This window comes from Colobus angolensis, unplaced genomic scaffold (assembly GCF_000951035.1).
Source record: "Colobus angolensis palliatus isolate OR3802 unplaced genomic scaffold, Cang.pa_1.0 Scaffold75, whole genome shotgun sequence".
NCBI classification, from domain to species: domain Eukaryota; kingdom Metazoa; phylum Chordata; class Mammalia; order Primates; family Cercopithecidae; genus Colobus; species Colobus angolensis.
In genome coordinates, this window is record NW_012121265.1 from 8,617,671 (window position 1) to 8,634,860 (window position 17,190).

Consider the following 17,190-nt stretch of genomic DNA (forward strand, 5'->3'; position numbering starts at 1 on the left):
GTGCCTGCAATCCTAGCTACTCAGGAGGCTGAGGTTGCAGTGAGCCGAGATCGCACCATTGCACTCCAGCCTGGGCAACAAGAGCGAAACTCCATCTCAAAAAAAAAAAAAAAAAACTTACTAACAAGCTGTTTTAGACATGTGACACCTTGCCAAAATTAAGGGTATGTAAGACACATGCTACCAATTCATAAAAACATATTTTAAGCTAGGCACGGTGGCTCACGCCTGTAATCCCAGCATTTTGGGAGGCCAAGGTGGAAGGATTGCTTAAGCCCAAGATTTCGAGCCCAGCGTAGGCTACATGGCAAGACCTCGTCTCTAAAAAAAAAAAAAATTTGCTGGGCATGGTGATACATGCTTGTGGCCCCAGTTAGGAAGCTAAGGATAGAGGATCGCTGAGCCTGGAAGGTGGAGGCTGCAGTGAGTTGTGTTTGTACCACTGCACTCCAGATTGGGTGACGGAACAAGACCCTATCTCAAGAAAATTAAAAATACATACATACATATACTTAATCTACATAAAGGTTCAATGACATGAACATAATATTCTTTAAAAAGAGAACTATATGTATATTGTGCAGACCTTTTCTAAATAAGTATCTGTCATATATTTTAAGATCACATGTAGACTTATTTATAAAGAAAACTTGAAGTAGATAAAACTAAACACGTTTATCTCTTCTGAAAGATTTTTACAAAGTGGCTATAAATGTTCTTACATTATACTGCTCCAGATTTTTCTCTTTATTTGCTTCAGTGTCTTCCAAATCCTTATGTATAGCAGCAATCTGTCTTTTCTTGTCATTAATAGCCTGATCTAAAGACTTGAGTTCCTTTTTAATCCACTTATCCCTTTCTTCTTTTGATGTAAACTGGCTTCCTCGACCCTGCTTTGCATAAAGATCCGTTCTTTCCTGGGTAGCTTGAGCCAATCTACACAAAATAGAAGAGAATGGGGTGAAAAGGAGAATAATAACCAAGTTTAATTGTAACCAATAATGTCAACTCTACACAGAAACATAAAGCCATTTTTCGAAACGATACAAAAAAAAGAATTAAGTGTAAAAAGCAGCTACTATATAACTGAGCTCGTTGGACTATCTAGTTTTATATAATATGATGCAGAAAGTTAAAGTGTTGGTGAAAGTTCTCAAACCTAGCAATTCCTCGTTCTTCTTTCTCTTTTACACTGTTGAATTTAGGTTCCGTTTCTGCCAGTTCTTTCTGCTTCTCTTCTATTTTTTCAAGCAGCTTCTGCCTCTCTTTTAATAAACGTTTCTGTAAATAAAAATAAGTAAAAATGCAAACTGCTTTAAAATTTTTGCATAATTTAGGTCCAGCATGTTTTCTCATGGAAAAAACTTCATGAGAAAACCCACCTGTAACATGAAATTCTTTTTTAATGTAAGAAACAAAGGGACAGTACTAAGTTGTTACTTGAGTACAAATTATGTTAACATAGTAAAGCTTAAAAAAAAATTCCAGCATATACCAGTCACAGAAAGGACTGTCCTCTGCAGTTCCTACTCACCTGAACATTCATGTCTTTCATTTTTAGCATTTTAACTTACCCTTTGTTCACTATTGCCTGCTAGTTCATCTTGCAAATCCTTGGCTTTAAGCTCCAACTTAGTCCTCTGCTTAATTTGTTCTTGTCTTTCAGCACTAAGCTGTTCTTTTTCTTCTTTCATAGCTGAAATTTTTGTTTTCAATTCTCTAACTTGGCGTTCAATATCCTATTCAAAAGTATTAACCAGAAAATAAGTCAGGCAATTAGAAGTACAACAGCAGAATTGTGACACCATTAATTCTCTTTCACTTAACATTTAGTACTACTCTTCAATATTCAATTCCTCTAACTCCCCCTTGTGGTAATCATTCCATAATTCTGCTACAAAAGGGTTTATATGGTCAAAAACTATACGATGGCTGGACATGGTTGCTCATGCCTGTAATTTAAGCACTTTGGGAGGCCCAGATGGGAGGAATCCTTGAGCCCAGGAGTTTAAAACCAGTCTAGGCAACATAGTGAGATTCCATCTCTTCAAAAAAATAAAAAAATTAAGAGGCTGAGGTGGGAGGATCACTTGAGCTTGAGAGATCAAGGCTGCAGTGAGCTGTGATCTCGCCACTGCACTCCAGCTTGTGCAATGGAGTGAGACTCTGTCTTAAAAAAAAAAAAAAAAACTTCAGGAGGCTGAGGCAGAAGGATCACTTGAGCCCAGGAGTTCGTGACCAGCCTAGGCAACATGGAAAGACCTTGTCTCTACAATACATTTAAAAACTAGACAGGTGTGGTGGTACACACCTGTGCTCCCAGCTATTTGAGAAGCTGAGGCAAGAGGATCGCCTGAGTCTGGGAAGTCAAGGCTACAATGAGTCATGATGGCACCATGCACTCCAGCCTGGATGACAGAACAAGACCCTGTCTCAAAAGAAAAAAGTAAGTTTACATGAACTTTGTTTAGAATCTTACCTCCATTTTATCTCTTGCATCCTGTTGAGCATCTCTTAATTGTCTGGATTTTTCTCCACTAGTCTCTCGCTTAGCAGAAAGCTAAGAAAAAAAAACAAGTTATATCTAACTCATTTTGTATTTACTAAATATTTCATAACATCTAATAAAAATTTTTATATGAAAATAAACCTAAACCAAATTTTTTACAAAAATTTTAAAAATTATTTTTAACTAGAAAACTGAAGCACTACCTAAATTTTTGTACAAAATGTCAACAATACTAATTACAAAATACATTCTAAAACTACAAGAAACCTTCAAAGTGGTTTTCCTCTCATCTCGTCTGCCTAATAACACCATCTGATTATATTTCAGATAATACTATACAGCAACGACCACGTGGCTATTTTCCTTAAACTAAAAGAAAAAACTTGCTGACTAATAAATTCATTGAGAGGTTAAGTTTCTACTTAAAATCACTGAAAAGTGTAATTACGGCTTGAGTTTAACAAATTCATAAAAACAAAATCAATCTGATTTTAAGTGTCAAAGGTAAATATTTTACCTCATCAAGTTTAGCACGAGTCTCATTAAGTTCCTGATTGTAAATGGTATATTCCAGGGCTCGTCTCATTTTATCCCACTTCTGATACTGAGCTAGTTCTTCCTTTTCTTCCTCTAAAGTATGTAATCTCTCTTCAATGTATTTTAACAACTCATTGATTTTTTCCCGTTTGCCCTCTTGAAAGAAATGAGGAGAGAGATGGAAGAATTGAGTAAAATTTTTATGTAATATCACTTCTTCAATATATCTTGAATTAAATTATTCTTAAGAACTATAGCATTATTTCTTTGATGTAATGTGGTAACCAAATTTAAAATACTAAAATAGCAACCCATTTATGCTGGAGGTTGCAAATTTTTTTCTGTGAAAAATCAGACCCTGGCGATGACCTTGGGCAGTAGATATAGGTAACAACCACAAGCTTAGGATTCCAATAATGGAATGCTAGGCATAAATGGGTTAAGATCCTTCATTATGAAAAGCAACAGGGAACAAATTTACACATGGTGACACTGGTTCTTTTATAACATGTAGTAAGGGCCTCAGTTTAAGCTTCCTTTTAAAAAGTCAGTGTGCCAGCTGGGCATGGTGGCTCATACGAGTAATCCCAGCACTCTGAGAGGCCAAGGCAGGCAGATCACCTGAAGTCAGGAGTTCGAGATCAGCCTGGACAACACAGTGAAACCCTGTCTCTACTAAAAATACAAATATTAACTGGGTGTGGTGGTGGGCACCTGTAATCCCAGCTACTTGGGGAGGCTGAGACAGAAGAATCACTTGAACCTGGGAGACAGGTTAAATATTCCTATCATGGAGCTACTCTGTCACAAAAACAGTAATTTGCAACAAAAAGGCAGGAACACATTTATTTTACCTGTTTCTTTCATTAAGGAGATGCTTTCTTCCTTTCGTTCATCATACACTCTAGTACCAGCTACTTCTCTTAATAGCTTTAATCTCTGAGAATCTGGTGCTGTTGCCATCTGGTTGATCTAAAATTTTTAGAAACATAATCATTATACAGCTGTAGCCTCCATTTAAGAACAAGAACTCCACATTGAAAGGTTTTTAATACACATGAAGGTTGGGTATCCCTTACGCAAAAGCGTTAGAAACCACAAGTGTTACAGATTGTAGATTTTTTCAGGTTTTGGAATATTTGCATTTATACTTACCAGCTGAGCAACCCAAATCCAAAAATTTGAAATCCAAAATGTTCCAACAAGCATTTCCTTTGAATGTCACATCCACACTCAAAAGGTTTCAGACTGTGGAGCATTTTGTATTTCAGACTTTTGAATTTGGGACATGCCAAGTTTTAAATAGATTATGATTTGCCTAATGTCATTTGTATAGCACATATGCCTACATATCTATGTCTCCTTTACTTAAATGAAATTTACCAAATAAAATCCAAATACAACTGTTACGTTCATAATTCTCCTTTATGAAATAGGGCTAACAAGTGAAGGAGTTATCTCACACCACTATCTTTTTCTTAGTCAATATGATAAGGTATAAAAGATGAGCTCCATTCTCAAAAAACAAAGTATTTTTATAAGGGGAAATCATCACTGACTACATTTTTTTTTAAGCTATAATAATATACTAAAAGTACAATTCTCCCCCACTTTCCATGGGGAATTGGTTCTAGGACCCCCTGCAGACACCAAAATCCAAGAATGCTCAAGTCCCTTATATAAAATGGCATAGTATTTGCATAACACCTATGCACATCCTTCCGTACGCTTTAATCTCTAAATTATAACACAATATAAATGCTATGTAAACAGTTATACTGTAGTTTTAAGTTTGTATTATTTATTGAACTGTTTTAAAATTGTATTTATTTTAAATATTTTTGATCCATGGTTGGTTGAATTTGCAGATGTGAAACCCACAGATACAGAAGGCTAACGATATGACAAAATGGTATGCTTTAAACATAGAATGGTACAACTTAAGTGCCATGCAACTTAATATATAACAAGTATCCCTAAACATCAAAAATGATACCACTGCATTAAAAAATTGAAATTATCTCTAAGAAAATATGGTCTATCAAAAGTATCTACATCAAAGAATCATCCTTCAGATCCTCATTATTGTGTGCTCCAATTATACATAATCATTCAAGCAATTTACTCACTTAAAAATTATTTATCAAATGGCTACAACATATTTGCCACTGCTGGGCACTGGAAAAGAGCAAACAAAGCAGAAAAGGTCCCGCCCTCATGGAGCTTACATTCTAGTGGAAAAAGACAGAAAATAAGTATTAACAGTATAAGTGTTACAAAGAAAAATAAAACAGATTAAGGAAATAAAGCACATAGGGTTGGGGAGAAGGCAATGCTTTTAGATGAGGCAATCAAGGATGGCACAGGGGCAGAAACTGAAATGAAGTAAAAGGGCCTACATTGAGAGCAGAGTGATCTCAGAAACGTGCTCTTTCAAATCAGCCTCCATTTAAAAAAATGCCTCTCCCACAAATAGTAAAATCGGAAAAAAAAAACTTGTTCTTACAGTACCACATTTTCTAAAACTGAAACTCCATATTCTTCCTAATCATTTCTTCTGAATGCTAACTTTCCAATACATACAAATAAAAAAAAAAGCCTACAGTATAAAATAAGTGAATATTCTCAGAATTTTCCCTAGTCCAAAAAAAGTGAAAGTATATGAGAAGAGAGCAGAACAATCAGCTAAAAAATTATGAAGTTTGGCTGCTGAAAAAATGTGAAAAAACACAATCCCTATTAGGGAAAATAACATGTAGCAAAATAGCAGATTTCTGATAATGTTAGCTTTTCAGTATTTTAATTGTGATAAGTAACAGGGTAACAAAATATTAATTTTAGAAAGTTTTTCAAATGTGATTTTTATAGAATTCCTACAATATTCTTAATTATTGCAACTTTCGGCCGAGCGCGGTGGCTCAAGCCTGTAATCCCAGCACTTTGGGAGGCCGAGACGGGCGCATCACGAGGTCAGGAGATTGAGATCATCCTGGCTAACACCGTGAAACCTCATCTCTACTAAAAAAAAATACAAAAAACTAGCCGGGCGTGGCGGCAGGCGCCTGTAGTCCCAGCTACTCAGGAGGCTGAGGCGGGAGAATGACGTAAACCCGGGAGGTGGAGCTTGCGGTGAGCTGAGATCCGGCCACTGCACTCCAGCCTGGGTGACAGAGCGAGACTCCGTCTCAAAAAAAAAAAAAAAAAAAAAAATTATTGCAACTTTCATAAGCCAATAATGTCTTCCCATACTTTCACCTCAGTAAGTAATACCAGTCACTAAGAAAACAAGATCCACTTAATATGCTGAAATACTTCCATCTCAACATGCAATGGACAGATCTATTTGCTACTTTATGGCCATGTAAAAGATATGGCCATTTTTGCTTCAGCTTAACCACTCGAATCAATAAACCAAATTCATCACTCAAGAATTACTCAGAAAACAAATTCTATTAAAAAAGGACATACAATTGTTTTACCTTTCCTTGTTTAACAATATAATAAGGATTGCTTCGAGAAAAACCAGCGCTTTCAAGGAGGTTCATCACATCATTTTTCCTGTTGACAAACAATGAAATTACTTTCAGGTAATTTTAAAGCACCATTAAGCAATGAGTAGACTAGCCCCTGGGTTGATAGCATTAGGGAGGGCAGATCAGTAATTAAACCATCTGTATCATCCTCAGAACTTTCTGATTCTTACGTTTATCCTCTATATTGATTTGTCAAAGATGAAGCAAATATTCCCCATGTATAAGGCGGGTAAAATAATACTTTTACTCTTTTGTAAGAAAATCATAAAGAAAAATGTGGCTGAGTAGTGGCTCATGCCTATAATCCCAGCACTTTGGGAGGCCAAGGCAGGCAGATCACAAGGTCAAGAGTTCAAGACCAGCCTGCCAACATGGTGAAACCCCATCTCTACTAAGAATACAAAAATTAGCCAGGTATGGTGGTGTGTGCCTGCAATCCTAGCTACTCAGGAGGCTGAGGCAGGAGAATAGCTTGAACCCGGGAGAGGGAGGTTGCTGTGAGCCAAGATTGCATCACTGCACTCCAGCCTGGGCAACAGAGCGAGACTCCACACTAGGAAAAAGAAGAAAGAAAAATGCTGGCTGGGCGTGGTGGCTCATGTCTGTAATCCCAGCACTTTAGGAGGCCAAGGTGGATCATTTGAGGCCAACAGTTCGATACCAACCTGGCCAACATAGCAACACCCCATCTCTATTTAAGCACACATTCATTTTTTTTTTAAAAAAAGAAAAACGCTTACGTGACCATCTTCTTGTCTAAGAAATACTGATCCTTTTTGGCACCAATAACTCTTCGAAGTGAAACTTCCTCTTTATCGATCTAAGAAAAAATGTAAAAGCCCAAAGTTTAATAGTGAAGGAGAAAACTTTTTAAATAAGGCCATTTTAAAGTCCTTGACCGTAACTATTTATTTTAAAATTTCAATTATCTCACTAAAGATACTACTACAAATACTCAATACTCTTAACCAAGACACTTTTCACAACAACTTGTACATTCCCATTTGTTAACAGAGTATTCACTGTAATTTTAAGATAAAATCAGTATATAAACTAATTATAACAAATTATAAAAGTTTAAAAAGTTTCAAAGTATGAAGAAGATTAGCTACTCCAATTAAATTCTCAACATTACTTTAAAAAAAAAAAAAAGTTACTTACTGGTAACCGGTTGTCTGAATTATCAAAAATAATCTCCACAAAAGCAGAAATAACACGAGGACCAGTACCTTCCTAAAAATGAAAAAAGTGAGAAATTTGCCACTTTAGTAGTATATTCATACCCTTTAAAGGATTCTTAACGTCTAGGGCATAATAACAAGTCTGATTCAATGGAGAAAAATTTCTACTAGACTCATATATATACACACACACTAATGTCTCTGCTGTTTTGGCAAGAGGAATACAAACTTTGGGGATATCCCCAGAGAGATAGTATATATTCCTCCTGCCAAAACATCAGAGATGTTAGATTAGGGTAACAAAAATTCTCAACCAAATAGTTTTTGATTCTAAATAAAAAATAAGAACTATGCAACACATGTCAAAGTTAGATATCCTTAAATTTGATTCTACAGACCACTTTATTAGACTGCAAGACTGGGGCCATTTAACCCTACCTATTTGCTAATACCTAACACACCATGAGACTTTTCTCTTACAGTCTCATTTTAATGCTGCAAAGAAATCCTAATAAATCATGGGATAATTACCAAAAGTCTGGTTTTTAAAAAAATTTGAGACATTCTACAGTTTTAAATCTATTATAGAAATACACACATTTAACGTGTCACATTTAAACCAATCTGTGACACAAAAACTATGGTACCAAGTCCAGATACCTTCCAGATTATAGAAACTGTTACTATGTAGTAAATACAATGAAGAACTGTACCAAAGAGGTTATTATTTTAATGTCAATCTGAAAAACCTAAAAAGTTTTCTATGGGAAATCAATTCTGATTACTGGGCTACAAATTCAAACTAAACAAGGGGAAAAGACAGACAAGAGATAAACAAAACAACTTCCTATGTGTGAGAAACACTGTTAAGATATATTGAGGAATTTCATTTTCTAGTCTTTAATAAGCAATATTCAAACCAGAATGATTAATTATATCATTTTTTTGTAGTCTTTCACGATTTTCTATCCTAAAATTACTTTAGTCCATTACTCATATTTTTTTTCCACATAACATTGGTAATGTGCCAACATCCTAACAAGGTTTGAGGGAGGCATGACTCACATGAACACGAAAACCCAATCATCGTGCTTATGAATTACAAAAAGACCCATTTAATAAAATATTGTAACTCACATTACTGTAAACAAACAGGTGGTCCCCGACTTATGATGGTTCAACTTAACAACGGTGTGAAAGCAATTTACCATCAGTAGAAAACATAATTTGAGTACTCATAAAATCACTTTTTTTTTTTTTTTACTTTCAGCACAGTATTCAATAAATTATATGAGAGATTCAACACTTTATTATAAAATAGACTTTGTGTTAGATCATTCTGCTAAACTGTAGGTTAATGTCCATTTTTGACTTACGGTATTTTCAGTTTATGATGGGTTTATCAGGACACAACCCCACTGTAAGTTGCAGAATATCTCTACTGTTTTTCATACTGGAAAATGATGTTTACTATCAAAGTACAAATATGGCTAAAACAACAAACAACTTGTATGTTGTTTCGTTTGCAATGGTTGTTTCTCTATGCTCCCAATTTTTGGTTCTGCATCTTAAAGTTCCTAATCTCCAATCTCAAACTCCTCTTTCTCCTCAGCAAACCTGCTTTTAAGGCTTTGCAGATCACATCCTTAAAGAAATTTATATGGAAGACATACCCACCTGTAGGTAAATCCTATAATTTTCTCCTAAACATCATATAAAAATTAGGCCTTTATCTGGCATTAACATGTTAGGCTAAATTTCATAGCAGAATAAAACACTTAGGAGATACATCACGTCTCCTTTAAGAAATTTATATGGAGGACATATCTATAGGCGAATCCTGTAATTTTCTCCTAACCACTGTATAAAAATTGGGCTTTTATCTGGCATTAACATGTTAAGATAAATTTCACAGCAGAGTAACACACTTATGAGATAGATTGTGTCTGGTTCACAAAGAATCTGAAACTTGAACAAATGCTTTTTTAACCAGCATGGAAAATTTATTTTTAAAATACATTTAATATCAATAATGTCTTAAAGCAGTCTCACTCACATGCAATAAAGCCAACCGCTGTTCCGGACGAAGATGACTAAACTCATCACTGAGAACAAACTGAATTGCTGGAAATACAAAAACAACTATTAGCATACCCTAAAAAAGTGTTTATAACTTATTCATAACTTCCCACACCTCAACAGAAAATAGTGTGTTGGGTAACAGACAATGCAAATAAATTATCTGTTTCATATAGACAAAAGAAAATGCAGAAAACATGCCTGCACATAAGACTAATCAGGTAGGAAGTGATATAAGAAAAATACTGAGTTTTCATTGAAACATTTAAAGAAAGAAAATAAAGAGAAAGGCCGGGCGCGGTGGCTCAAGCCTGTAATCCCAGCACTTTGGGAGGCCGAGACGGGTGCATCACAAGGTCAGGAGATCAAGACCATCCTGGCTAACACGGTGAAACCCTGTCTCTACTAAAAAATACAAAAAACTAGCCGGGCGAAGCTACTCGGGAGGCTGAGGCAGGAGAATGGCGTAAACCCAGGAGGCGGAGCTTGCAGTGAGCTGAGACCTGGCCACTGCACTCCAGCCTGGGCGACAGAGCCAGACTCCGTCTCAAAAAAAAAAAAAAGAAAATAGAGAAAGCACTGAGATACATGAAAACAGACAAGCAAAACTAAGGTATACTTCTGGCTCAAAGTGCACACTGACCAGATTAGATTAACACTGTATGTGCTTTTTTCCCCACTAGACATAAATGATATGAGTTAAAATCTTTTTTAACAAAACAGAATGTATGAGAATATGCTTAAGTGGATACTTTACCAAAAGAAATAAAACTAAGGAAATACAAGGAAATGTTTGAGATGCCCAACTTCTACTACACTTCTTATACTGAGCTCTGTAAGAAGGGGCCATTCGTACTTCCATATAGAGTACCTAACTGGACCACCCTGCCTAGGAAGTGGAACTCTTTTACTCAGCTGTTCTTGTCCCAGTCCACCCAAGAGACCTCTGGCATTGTGTGTATGTGGGGGGGAGGGGTTGCCCGCATCAGCAAGTACGGGCATAAGCATTAATGTGTGTGCTGTGGACACGGGTCGGGGTGAGGAGACTTCACACTGCCCTCAACCCTGAAGATTCTGAAATACTTCCACTTCAGTCCACTCTCTCATCATTGCCAAATTACAAACACAACAGGATATACATGCTAGAGAGTGCCTTTCAGATTCGTGTGCACAGAAGGGACAGAACCTTTACTCTTATTAAGCCAGTCCACTAAATGCTCCTTTCCCTCAAGCATTACCCAACTAAAAAGTTCATATTTTTCAAAATACTCCTTGACAGTCTAATTTTGTTAAAATGTTTTTCTCCTCAAAGGATTTGTTAACAGAGTTTATACTTAAATGCAATCTATCTTTAGAGAGAATTTTCAAAGCTCTATTTACTATCTTCAAACTGACAACAGTCTGTTCAGTTTCAAGTTTTTTATACCTCTTCATCCTTTACAAAGACGACTGGTTTAGAAAACGTTTTTAAAAAGGTGAAATAAGAAAGATGAACCATTTTCCAAAACAATACTATCAACTATTCTACTGCATTTACATACATTTAAAATATGCATTTATAACATTTATATATTACATTCAAGTTTAAAAAGCATTTTCATACATACTATTGCATTCCATTCTTACAAACCATCTAAGGTAGACAGGGCAAACATCCAAACATCTCCATTTTTAAAGTGAAAAGAACAATTTGAGAGGCTACGTGTTTTGCCCAGTCTCACACAGCTAATCAGTCACTGGGTATAAAGCAGAATTCAGATCTGTACACTCTAAACCCTCTACACTAAGCTGCAATCCCATATAAAGTATTTCTTGGGTTTCATGCATACATAACCTCAGAAAGTTAATGATTTTAATAAACTACCCTAAGATACCCAGGTCTTAATATATTTACAATTCAAAAAACAATAATACCTACCATAAAAAAAGTTACTTTTTCCAGATCCATTTCTGCCCACTGGAAAATTTCAAAAAGTACAAGTTATTTTACATAAAAACCAATAAAATTAAAACTGTTTACCTTTTTAAAAATACTCAAAATTTTTAAAATCCAATTTTCTAATACATCTTAACATCTGAAATTAAACAACAGTGAATAAAAGAAACCAATAAAACAACTATAATCACCAAATGAATTCAATTTTGTACAGACTTCTAACAGTTTTTTCTTTAAAGATATTTCACAGTTGATCCTTTTCCTCTTACCCAATAGTTTACAATGAATAGGAGTAGCTAAATATACTACCTGGCTCTTATAATTTATCATATTACAACGGATATATTATTCTATTTTAACTATATATATGTTTAACAATTGAAAGATTCATATATTGCTAACATTCTAAAACAATCATTTAAAATCCTTACAGTGTTCTCATGTTTACAATCAACCCTATATTATCATGTGTAGTCTCACACAACCACAAAAGTATAAATAATTTTAAGGTACTTTTTGACTGACAAAATTCAAATATAAGCAATTCAATACTTAAAAGGATATCAAATCCTTTTGATTTTAAGTAAGTATATTTGTTTAGTGAAATTTTCAGTGTTAAGACTCATAAATAACTATGTCAGTCTTCTCAATCTTGAACCGGAAATATTCTGAGCAAATTAACCACACAGTTACCAACTTTAATGCAAAGTAAATCCCAAAAAGATCATGTCATGCCAGAAAGGACATACTTTTTAAAAAAATGCATATGACAGACGTAGAAGCCAGCTTGAAGGGGGCTTTCAGTAGCTAAATCTAAGGGTAATCTGAGCACCAAAATGACTAAATAAATTATAAATCATTGTTGGGGGGAATAACCCATGCATCCATACCAATAATAAAAAGATAAATAAGAGGTAAGGAAGGAGGAAAATTACCAAATGCCAAGTTGTAAATGTGAAAGGAGATCTGGAAATGAAAAATCATTTTGTGACCGTCAGAATAAAGGCAAGGGTCATCAACAGATGCTAAATGTAGGCACAAAGTTTGAAAAGGAGCCTAAGATTTACATGGTCCAAAAGCATCTGCCTATATTACTTAATAGTTGCAAGGGAAAAATAATACCTACACAGTGGAAACATTAGACCTTGACTGGGTGATCAAAAGTAATATTAATAAGAGTCAGACCTCATGTGCCTCCAGATGTGATATTCTGAAAGGGACACAACATCACTTATGTCTTAAGTCTCAAAAATAACAATGTTATAAAAGACAAAAGTTGTGGAAATGATCCAGATTAAAGGAGACTAAAGAAGCATGACAACTATGCAACACCTGCTCCTAAATTAGATCCTGTACTGGAGGGGGGAAAATGCTATCAAGAACATTTCTGCGTCAGTCAACATAACTGGAAAATGGACAGATTTTTTACTATGTATTAAATTTACTTAAGTTGTAAATTGTACTTTGATTATGAAAGAGACTATCCCTCCTCTTAGAAAGTACACATTAAAGTCAGAGATAAAGGACTGCGGTATAAATAACTACTCTAAGGAAAAAAGTGTGTAGAGAGTGGAAATGATATAGCAAGTGGGGAAAATGTGAACAACAGGTGAATCTAGGTAAAGGGTTTATGAGTAGTCTCTGTACAGTTCTTATTGGGGCAATTTTTCTGTAAATTTGAAACTATTTCTAAATAAAAGTTTAAGATGACAATTTATTATTAAATGTATAAATATTTCAAACCATAATCCATCTATAAATAACTGAAATTTTAAGAATTTCTTTGTAAGAATTACTCCTACCTATAGAGTGGAACACTACATAGCAATTTTAAAGGATGCTGAATATTTAATAAAGAAAGATATTTCAAGATTTATCTTGAAGGAGAATAACAATTACCAATAAATTATATGATGAACCCATTTTTATTTAAAAAGGCTTACTTACAGATGTATACAAACACTAAAAACAAATTGAGGTAAACACAGTTTATATGTGGCCCCAGATTCATCTTTCTCGACCCAGGCCTTGGCTGCCAATCAGTGGAGAGGCTCAGTCTACTAATACCTCTGGTAGATTCAAGCTACCTTGGGAGTACATTCAGGTACTCCCGAATTGTGAAGATGGAAAGGAAGCTATAACTCCCTGACTACTTCCGGGTGTTAGTTCCCAGGGCACCACAATCCAAAAGTCTGGAAGCATTAATGCCGGATGTAGAAAACTTTGACCAATGAAAGACAGGTGCCAGCAAACAAATCCTTGTCCGAATCCAAATCCATTCCTCTATCATCTGACCTTTCTCAGGCATGATGGGTCCACAAAGTCTGTAAGTTATTCAACATGACTGCAAACCACCTGTGTCTTCATTAGAAATCTGTGACCAGCTTTTCTCTTCATTCTTGCCCTCAAACTGCACCTCCCATTAAAGCCTTAGCAGCTAAGCCTGTCTGTGCTGTTTTCTAGGAAACCAGGACTAACCACAAGTATAGACTGTTATTATTAAGAATGGTTATCTCTGAAGAATCATGGTGTGCAGTAAAAAACAAAGAATGGTTACCTCTGGGTAAAAGGATTATAGTTTATCTTAATTTTCTTCCTTTTAGCTTTTCCATAACGTTCTATAACTAACATGTATTTCTTTTGTTAAAAGGTTAGGGGGAAAAAATCCATAAAAAGATACATGTTTGATGCATATACCCAACATCAGTACAAGAGATATTTTTTAATAGTCAACATCATTCATCAATCAAAGTGGTATGCTTTCACCAGATATTTTTAAGGCAAATCTCAGTACATAACTACTTTTGGTCTTTCTTATATTACTAACGTGCCTGGTTTTAAAATATGTTTAATCAGTGGTTATCTTGGGTTTTTGTTTTAAACAAAACCATTTTCCTTTGTAACAGTGACTGTTAACAAATCTAATGCTGCAATCACAGTAGTAAAACAGCTAACTGATAATAGCTAAAACAATGGTATTTGATGGACCTTATGGATAAAATGTAATTATTCTAGCTAATAAGTTATTTTACAGATGATTTATAAAATCACACAAATGAAATATTAAGATACTTATTTTAAGGTGCAAGTTAAAGAAAATAGAAATCTAGTAATTCTTATTTTTCTACATTTCTAAAGATTTTCCGACTGATGAAAAAAATCAGAAAGTACTTGTATGTAAGCAAAACCCCAGTACAATTAAGCCACCCTATGGCATGTCAATTCAATCAAATGACTTCAGTAGATAGAGCACAAGCGGGAAAACAAGTATGTCTTCTTTATTCCCAACTACAAGGCTGCTATTGACAAATCGAGGGCAAAAAAACCTGACTTCAATTTTATAATTTTATACAAAATAAAGTATGATTCTCTAAGGGTCTTCTGGAAACATTAGTAATATGAATCTCACCTGCGTGCCACAGACTGAATTGTGCTCCCCTGAAACAACTGACACCTTAAACCCAAATGTGATAGTATTTGGACATGGGGGCCCCTGGAAGATGATTACGGTTAAATGAGGACATGAGGATGGGGCCATGTGAGCACACAGCAAGAGAGCAGCTGTCTGTAAGCCAGGAAGAGCGCCTCACCAGAACCTAACCAAACTAATATATAGCAAACTAATATACCCCTTAGTCTGGACTCTGTACAGCAAAACTGTGTCAATAGCAGTCTGTTTTCCTGGTATCCAGAAGCACTCCTTTCATCTATCCTGTAAAATACTCAGCAGAATGTCAGAAAACATCTTTGTTAGCTGTATCAGCAAGATGTACACTACAACCTGAGCCATCTATAATGACTACATATTGTTAATGGCAATCACCATTAGCCCTTTATCCTCACACTTACATAAGGTTTCTCATTTAATCTTCCCAACAGCCCTATGAGACAGGTTTACAAATGAGAAAACTGAAACTTCTCAAAGTCTCAAAAAGAACATGAAACTCGGATTTTTTTTAAAAAAAATTATTATTATACTAGGGTACATGTGCACAACATGCAGGTTTGTTACATAGGTGTATACATGTGCCATGTTGGTGTGCTGCACCCATCAACTCGACATCTACATTAGGTATTTCTCCTAATGCTATCCCTCCCCCAACCCCCCACCCCCCTACAACTGGGATTGGAACCCCATTCTGTTATGCTCTAAAGTTTATGCTCTTCCAATCTAGCTACATGGTCTGTCCTTAGAGACAATGAATTGGAGGGGTGGGGGGCGGGAATCCTGGGATCTACTTTGTGAATAAAAACTGTCTTGTCTCTGAAATAAGGCAACAGTCAGCATTTTAAGATATATAACAAGAACAGAAGAGCGCAAATGCTTTAAAACACTCTTACACATACATACAAGGCTACCCAGATAAAAAATGGGTAACTCATGAGTGTCTCATCCAAACATTTTAAGTTTATAAAAATAAGCAATTCATCACTGCAATAAGACAGAAAAGTTATTTCACGCAGAAAAATATACATAACTTTACTTAATATTCAAAGACAATTCCTGTCTCCTTAAGCCAAGACACAAATCGACAGAATTTACGTTATCTCTATAGACTATAAATATGACCGAGTAAACCAAGAACACTTACCAATCACATTATGTTTTGAACTGAAGGGATCTACAATTGTTTGATCTCTGTAACTTCGAAAACCCTGGATAATCACCTAGTAAATAAAAAACATTTTTGAGAACTCACCCCCCCAAAAACAATACATTAACATTTTTCTCTTGAATTTCTTTCTTGTTTCTCATTTAATGCAATATAGAAAACCTGCAATTTCATGTAAGAAAAATTCATTTTGGAAAGTGGTGATTAAAAATCTGCTACAAAAAAAAAAAAAGTCCATTCATCGGTAATCTTTGCCAGTGCAATGCTCCTGGGTTTTATTTTTTTTAGGCGTTATAGTTGTCAACCTGTCAAGGATCTCTCAAAATCAAGAACACTGTGTGAGCCTAACTGGAACACTAAACACTGCAGTACAATAGCAAGTCTATCCAGCAGGCCGACCGGCCCCAGCTCTCCTGACTCCAAGACCACCGAGTGCTGCTTTCAGTCACCGGCCAGCCAGAAAGAGCCCACGTTCCAAAGGAGGGCTCAGAGCCCGACAGATCCAACAGAAAACCGTCTCCAAGGCCGTGTGCCTGGGCTCATCTTTGCGGTGGACTCCCGCGCGGGAAGACCATTTTGACAGAAGTAAACAACCTAGGGAGGCGGCGCTCCGCATGCTGCAAGCAGGAGGGTCCCGCTCACTTCGCGGCTTAATCCGGGAGAGGAACGGCCCCCCGCAGTGACAGCTGACACCTCAGCCTGTGCCCCCAGGGCCGGGGAGGCCACGTTTCCACACACTGCACGCACATGATCCGTGCGAGGCCACCCGTGCAGGACCACACAGCCCTTACCGCCCGCGGCC

At 36.0% G+C, this 17,190-nt stretch overlaps 1 protein-coding gene across 1 annotated transcript in view; it reads right to left on the bottom strand.

The window, feature by feature from the left end:
• Positions 1 to 17,190, bottom strand: part of SMC3 (structural maintenance of chromosomes 3) — a 36,582-nt gene that overhangs the window by 18,941 nt on the left and 451 nt on the right. The window contains exons 2-13 of the mRNA XM_011927887.1: positions 16,368 to 16,443; positions 11,758 to 11,796; positions 9,817 to 9,884; positions 7,741 to 7,812; positions 7,320 to 7,399; positions 6,526 to 6,604; positions 3,901 to 4,018; positions 3,027 to 3,202; positions 2,480 to 2,560; positions 1,575 to 1,739; positions 1,160 to 1,281; positions 723 to 936 (exon numbers count right to left, since the gene is read on the bottom strand). Coding sequence (XP_011783277.1) covers positions 723 to 936; positions 1,160 to 1,281; positions 1,575 to 1,739; positions 2,480 to 2,560; positions 3,027 to 3,202; positions 3,901 to 4,018; positions 6,526 to 6,604; positions 7,320 to 7,399; positions 7,741 to 7,812; positions 9,817 to 9,884; positions 11,758 to 11,796; positions 16,368 to 16,443 — 1,290 coding nt within the window. The remainder of the gene's footprint in view (positions 1 to 722; positions 937 to 1,159; positions 1,282 to 1,574; positions 1,740 to 2,479; positions 2,561 to 3,026; positions 3,203 to 3,900; positions 4,019 to 6,525; positions 6,605 to 7,319; positions 7,400 to 7,740; positions 7,813 to 9,816; positions 9,885 to 11,757; positions 11,797 to 16,367; positions 16,444 to 17,190) is intronic.